Source organism: Nerophis ophidion, linkage group LG01, assembly GCF_033978795.1.
Source record: "Nerophis ophidion isolate RoL-2023_Sa linkage group LG01, RoL_Noph_v1.0, whole genome shotgun sequence".
Lineage (NCBI taxonomy): Eukaryota > Metazoa > Chordata > Actinopteri > Syngnathiformes > Syngnathidae > Nerophis > Nerophis ophidion.
The window spans coordinates 14,146,469-14,155,056 of NC_084611.1; the positions used below are offsets into that span (position 1 = coordinate 14,146,469).

Sequence of the window (8,588 nt, forward strand, 5' to 3'; positions counted from 1 at the left end):
ACTCCACGTAAGCGGCATGGCCAGAAACCAACATTGAATGACCGTGACCTTCGATCCGTCAGATGGCACTGTATCAAAAACCGACATCAATCTCTAAAGGATATCACCACATGGGCTCAGGAACGCTTCATAAAACAACTGTCACTAAATACAATTTGTCGCTACATCTGTAAGTGCAAGTTAAAGCTCTACTATGCAAAGCGAAAGCCATTTATCAACAACATCCAGAAACGCCGCCGGATTCTCTGGGCCCGAGATCATCTAAGATAGACTGATGCAAAGTGGGAAAGTGTTCTGTGGTCTGATGAGTCCAGATTTCAAATTGTTTTTGGAAATATTCAACATTGTGTCATCCGGACCAAAGGGGAAGCGAACCATCCAGACTGTTATCGACGCAAAGTTCAAAAGCCAGCTCCTGTGATGGTATGGGGGTGCATTAGTGCCCAGGGTATGGGTAACTTACACATCTGTGAAGGCACCATTAATGCTGAAAGGTACATACAGCTTTTGGAACAACATATGCTGCCATCTAAGCGCCATCTTTTTCATGGACGCCCCTGCTTATTTTAGCAAGAGAATGCCAAGCCACATTCAGCACGTGTTACAACAGCATGGCTTTGCAAAAAAAAGTGTGGGTACTTTCCTGGCCCGCTCTACATAAAACAATGTTGGGAAAGAATTTCACTTTCAAAGCTTCAACAATTAGTTTCTTCAGTTCCCAAACGTTTATTAAGTGTTGTTAAAAGAAAAGGTGATGTAACACAGTGGTGAACATGCCCTTTCCCAACTACTTTGGCACGTGCTGCAGTCATGAAACACAGACATTCACATCTACCTTTCAGCAATGAAGATAATTCTCTGGCTGGAATCTGTCCACCGTGTCCCAACTCTAAAAAAACTACTATCCCTTCCTTACAAAAACGGTCAGCTATTTTTAAGTTCTTCAACTTAAAAATAGCTGACCGTTATATATACATGTGTATGTCCTACAAAATATGTATGAATACTGTGACAGCTATATATCTTAGGGACTTATAGACTATCTCTGTTGCTGCAGCAAAGTATACACAGGTACTGTGGTACTAGTAATACATAGTACTACTGCGGTACTAGTAATACATAGTACTACCTTGGTACTAGTAAAAGTACTACTACTGTGATATTAGTAATACATAGTACCACATTTGCGGTACTAGTAATGCATAGTACTACTACTGTGGTATTAGTAATACAAAGTACTACTGTAGTACTAGTAGTACATAGTACTACCCTGGTACTAGTAATAGATAGTACTACTGAGTGCCTAGTAATACATAGTACTACCCTGGTACTAGTAAAAGTACTACTACTACTGTATTAGTAATACAAAGTACCAAATTTGCGGTAGTAGTAATACATAGTACAACTGCTGCGGTGTTAGTAATACAGAGTACCACTAATGTGGCACTAGTAATACAGAGTAATACTACTGTGGTATTAGTAATACAAAGTACTACTGTGGTACTAGTAATACATAGTAGTTCTCTGGTACTAGTAACAGTACTACTACTGTGGTATTAGTAATACAAAGTACCACATTTGCGGTACTAGTAATACATAGTACTACTGCTGTGGTGTTAGTAATACATAGTACCACTAATGTGACACTAGTAATACATAGTACCACTAATAATACAGAGTAATACTACTGTGGTATTAGTAATTCAAAGTACTACTGTGGTACTAGTAATACATAGTAGTTCACTGGTACTAGTAACAGTACTACTACTGTGGTATTAGTAATACATAGTAGTGCAAATGTGCTACTGGTAATACATAATACTAATATTGTGGTACTAGTAATACATAGTACTACTACTGTGGTACTAGTAATACATAGTACTACTACTGTGGTACTAGTAATACATAGTACTACTACTGTGGTGTTAGTAATACATAGTACCACTAAAGTGGCACTAGTAATACATAGTACTACCCTGGTACTAGTAATACATAGTACTACTCTGGTACTAGTAAAAGTACTATTACTGTGGTATTAGTAATACATGGTACTTCTACTGTGGTACTAGTAATACATAGTACCGCTAATTTGGTACTAGTAATACTTTGTACTACTATTGTGGTACTACTAATACATAGTACTACTACTGTGGTGTTAGTAATACATAGTACTACTGCGGTACTGGTAATACCTAGTACTACAATTGTGGTACTAGTAATACATAGTACTACTATCGTGGTACTAGTAATACATAGTACTACTACTGCGGCAATAGTAATACATAGTACTACTGTGGTACTGGTAATACCTAGTACTACAATTGTGGTACTAGTAATACATGTTACTACTATTGTGGTACTAGTAATACATAGTACTACTACTGTGGTACTAGTAATACATAGTACTACTAGTGTGGTGTTAGTAATACATAGTACCACTAGTGTGGTACTAGTAATACAAAGTACTACTCTGGTACTAGTAATACATAGTACTACTCTGGTACTGGTAAAAGTACTACTACTGTGGTATTAGTAATACATGGTACTGCTACTGTGGTACTAGTAATACATAGTACTACTACTGTGGTATTAGTAATACATAGTACTACTGTGGTACTAGTAATACATAGTACAACTACTATGGCACTAGTAATAGAGGGTACTACTACTGTGGTATTAGTAATACATAGTACTACTGTAGTACTGATAATACATAGTACTACAATTGTAGTACTAGTAATACCTAGTACTACCACTGTGGTACTAGTAATACATAGTACTACCTTGGTACTAGTAATACATAGTACTACTACTGTGGCACTAGTAATACATAGTACTACTACTGTGGCACTAGTAATACATAGTACTATTGTGGTACTAGTAAAACATAGTACTACTGTGGTACTTGTAATACATAGTACTAGTCTGGTATTAGTATAAGTACTACTACTGTGGTATTAGTAATAAATGGTACTGCTACTGTGGTATTAGTAATACATAGTACCGTTAAGGTGGTTGTAGTAATACATAGTACTACTATTGGGGTATTAGTAATACATAGTACTACTATTGTGGTACTAGTAATACATAGTACTAGTATTGTGGTACTAGTAATACATAGTACTACCTTGGTACTAGTAATACATAATACTACTGTGGTATTAGTAATATATGGTACTGCTACTGTGGAACTAGTAATACATAGTACTGCTACTGTGGTACTAGTAATACATAGTACTACTGTGGTATTGAATAACCTTATACTACAGTGGTATTCGTAATACCTTGTACTAAAGTGGAACTAGTAAAACATTGTAATAATGTGGTACTTGTAATAATAAGTACTCTTGTGGTAGTAATACAATGTACTACAGTGGTATTCGTAATACCTTGTACTAAAGTGGAACTAGTAAAACATTGTAATAATGTGGTACTTGTAATACTATGTACTCTTGCGGTAGTAATACAATGTAATACTGTGGTATTCCATAACCTTGTACTCCAGAGGTACTAACAAAACATTGTAATACCAATCGTGTTTTTATAAAAACTACATAACTTTCCATTGTATTAAAAAATAGGATTTTATTGTGGCAAGAAGAAAATAGAAGTACTACAATACTTTTGTGTAATGCTGTCCATGAGTATGATCAATACTCCATACTTTGATATACTTCAAAGGTGTACTGGATACCATGTTCCTCCTGCATACCTTGTGGTACTCCTGGAAAGCTGCAAGAAGTAGACAGCGTTAAATACAGGTAACTGAAGATACACTACTACAAGTAGCACAACTTCAAGTAACTATAAGTACACTACTACAAGTACTATAACTATAGGTACCTACAATACACTACTACAAGTACTACAACTTCAAGTAACTATAAGTACACTACTACAAGTACTACAACTTCAAGTAACTATAAGTACATTACTACAAGTACTACAACTTCAGGTAAGTATAAGTACACGACTACAAATACTATAACTATAGGTACCTACAATACACTACTAGAGGTAATACAACTTCAGGTAACTATAAGTACATTACTACAAGTACTACAACTTCAAGTAACTATAAGTACATTACTACAAGTACTACAACTTCAGGTAACTATAAGTACACTACTACAAGTACTATAACTATAGGTACCTACAATACACTACTACAAGTACTACAACTTCAAGTAACTATAAGTACACTACTACAAGAAGCACAACTTTACTGACCTATAAGTACACTACTACAAGTACTATAACTATAGGTACCTACAATACACCACTACAAGTACTACAACTTCAAGTAACTATAAGTACATTACTACAAGTACTACAACTTCAGGTAACTATAAGTACACTACTACAAGTACTATAACTATAGGTACCTACAATACACCACTACAAGAACTACAACTTCAAGTAACTATAAGTACACTACTACAATTACTATAACTATAGGTACCTACAATACACTACTACAAGTACTACAACTTCAAATAACTATAAGTACACTACTACAAGTACTACAACTTCAAGTAACTATAAGTACACTACTACAAGAAGCACAACTGTACTTATCTATAAGTACACTACTACAAATACTATAACTATAGGTACCTACAATATACTACTACAAGTACTACAACTTCAAGTAACTATAAGTACACTACTACAAGTAGCACAATTTTACGTATCTATAAGCACACTACTACAAATACTATAACTATAGGTACCTACAATACACTACTACAAGTACTACAACTTCAAGTAACTATAAGTACACTACTACAAGTACTACAACTTCAAGTAACTATAAGTACACTACTACAAGTAGCACAACTTTATGTATCTATAAGTACACTACTACAAATACTATAACTATAGGTACCTACAATACACTACTACAAGTACTACAACTTCAATTAACTATCATCCACTACTACAAGTACTATTACTTCAAGTAACTACTATAAAGTAGCACAAGTGGTACAACTTCAATTAACTATAAGTACACTACTACAAGTACTTCAACTAAAGGTACCTACAATACACTACTACAAGTACTACAACTTCAATTAACTATAAGTACACTACTATAATTACTTCAACTAAAGGTACCTACAATAAACTACTACGAGTACTACAACTTCAATTAACTATAAGTACATTACTACAAGTACTTCAACTAAAGGTACCTACAATACACTACTACAAGTACTTCAACTAAAGGTACCAACAATACACTATTACAAGTACTACAACTAAAGGTACCTACAATACACTACTACAAGTACCGGTACTACAACTTCAATTAACTATAAGTACACTACTACAAGTACTTCAACTAATGGTACCCACAATACACTACAACAAGTACTACAACTTAAATTAACTATAATATACTACTACAAGTACTATTAATTCAAGTAACTACAATACAGTAATCCAAGTGGTACACCTTCAAGCAACTGTGAAAAGTACTACAACTAAAGTACTTTTAACATCAAGTAATAAATGATATTTTGTATCGTATTTTAGGTTAATCCAGTTTGTACTGCTTATTGATTAGTAAAGAGGTCAACCTACTAGAGGATGAAATACTGTAGTTATCAGAATCAGATACAACATAGTGTAGTATTACTCGGAGTACTTACTCGGGCAGTAGAGAGTATTTTTCTGGGCAGATTTCAGGGAAGAAAGTATCGCATTCAAACTGTTGATGGATTTGTGTGACAAACAATCTTATGACGCTTTTCATCTCCATCAACTCCTAAGAAGGAAAAACATCAATAAATGCTACATCACACGTACTCTACTGTACTTTATTTTATCAAAAACATCACACAGGTACTCTACTGTACTCTAGTTTATCAATAACATCACACATGTACTCTACTGTACTCTATTTTATCAATAACATTACACATGTACTTTACTGTACTCTACTTTTTTCAATAACATCACACATGTACTCTACTGTACTCTACTTTGCCAATAACATCACACATGTACTGTACTTTGTCAATAACATCACACATGTACTCTACTGTACTCTACTTTGTCAATAACATCACACATGTACTGTACTTTGTCAATAACATCACATATGTACTCTACTGTACTCTACTTTTTCAATAACATCACACATGTACTCTACTTTGTCAATAACATCACACATGTACTCTACTGTACTCTACTTTGTCAATAACATCACACATGTACTCTACTGTACTCTACTTTGTCAATAACATCACACATTTACTCTACCGTACTCTACTTTGCCAATAACATCACACGTGTACTCTACTTTGTCAATCACACATGCACTCTACTCTACTCTACTTTGTCAATAACATCACACATGTACTCTACTTTGTCAATAACATCACACATTTTCTCTACTGTACTCTATTTTATCAGTGACATCACACAGGTTTTCTACTGTACTCTTTTTATCAACAATATCAGACATGTACTTTACTGTACTCTATTTTGTCAATAAAATTACTATGTACTCTATTGTACTCTAATTTATCAATAACATGCAGGTACGCTATTGTACTCTATTTTATCAATGACATCACACATTTACTCTACTGTACTCTGCTTTATCAATGACATCACCCAGGTACTCTACTGTACTCTACTTTATCAATGGCATCACACATGTACTCTACTGACCCTTACTTTATCAATAACATCATGCAGGTACGCCACTGTACTCAACTTGATCAATAACATCACACATGTACTCTACTGTATTATTTTTTGTTAATATCACACATGTACTCAACTGTAATGTATTTTGTCAATAACATTATACATACTCTACTGTACTCTATTTTATCAATAATATCACACATGTACTCTACTGTATTATTTTTTGTCAATATCACACATGTACTCAACTGTAATGTATTTTATCAATAACATTATACATACTCTACTGTACCCCAAAGGGAATAAGTGGTAGGAAATGGATGGATGTCAATAACATCACACATGTACTCTACTTTATCAATAACATCACACATTTATGCTACTGTACTCTACTTTATCAATGACATCACACAGGTAATCTATTGTACTCTATTTTATCAATAACATCAGACATGTACTTTACTGTACTCTATTTTGTCAATGACAGCAGACATGTACTCTGCTGTAATCTACTTTATCAATAACATCACGCAGGTACGCCACTTTACTCAACTTTATCAATAACATTACACATGTACTCTACTGTACTCTACTTGATCAATATCATGCAGGTACTCTACTGTACTCTATTTTATCAATAACACCACACATGTACTCTACTGTATTATTTTTTGTCAATATCACACATGTACTCAACTGTAATGTATTTTGTCAATAACATTATACATACTCTACTGTACTCTATTTTATCAATAATATCACACATGTACTCTACTGTATTATTTTTTGTCAATATTACACATGTACTCAACTGTAATGTATTTTATCAATAACATTATACATACTCTACTGTACCCCAAAGGGAATAAGCGGTAGGAAATGGATGGATGTCAATAACATCACACATGTACTCTACTTTATCAATAACATCACACATTTATGCTACTGTACTCTACTTTATCAATGACATCACACAGGTAATCTATTGTACTCTATTTTATCAATAACATCAGACATGTACTTTACTGTACTCTATTTTGTCAATGACAGCAGACATGTACTCTGCTGTAATCTACTTTATCAATAACATCACGCAGGTACGCCACTTTACTCAACTTTATCAATAACATTACACATGTACTCTACTGTACTCTACTTGATCAATATCATGCAGGTACTCTACTGTACTCTATTTTATCAATAACACCACACATGTACTCTACTGTATTATTTTTTGTCAATATCACACATGTACTCAACTGTAATGTATTTTGTCAATAACATTATACATACTCTACTGTACTCTATTTTATCAATAATATCACACATGTACTCTACTGTATTATTTTTTGTCAATATCACACATGTACTCAACTGTAATGTATTTTATCAATAACATTATACATACTCTACTGTACCCCAAAGGGAATAAGCGGTAGGAAATGGATGGATGTCAATAACATCACACATGTACTCTACTTTATCAATAACATCACACATTTACGCTACTGTACTCTACTTTATCAATGACATCACACAGGTAATCTATTGTACTCTATTTTATCAATAACATCAGACATGTACTTTACTGTACTCTATTTTGTCAATGACAGCACACGTACTCTGCTGTAATCTACTTTATCAATAACATCACGCAGGTACGCCACTTTACTCAACTTTATCAATAACATTACACATGTACTCTACTGTACTCTACTTTATCAATATCATGCGGGTACTCTACTGTACTCTATTTTATCAATAACACCACACATGTACTCTACTGTATTTTTTTTGTCAATATCACATATGTACTCTCGTGTAATGTATTTTATCAATATCATACATACTCTACTGTACTCTACTTTGTCAATAACATCACACATGTACTCTACTTTATCAATAACATCACACATTTAATCTACTGT

The 8,588-nt window shown here is 33.6% G+C and overlaps 1 protein-coding gene across 1 annotated transcript in view; it reads right to left on the bottom strand.

The window, feature by feature from the left end:
* Positions 1–3,565: 3,565 nt before the first annotated feature.
* dhfr (dihydrofolate reductase) overlaps positions 3,566–8,588 on the bottom strand; it is a 13,665-nt gene continuing 8,642 nt past the window's right edge. Inside the window, exons 5-6 of the mRNA XM_061896570.1 lie at positions 5,655–5,770; positions 3,566–3,732 (exon numbers count right to left, since the gene is read on the bottom strand). Of these exons, the coding sequence (XP_061752554.1) occupies positions 3,651–3,732; positions 5,655–5,770 (198 nt within the window). The 3' untranslated portion in view covers positions 3,566–3,650. The remainder of the gene's footprint in view (positions 3,733–5,654; positions 5,771–8,588) is intronic.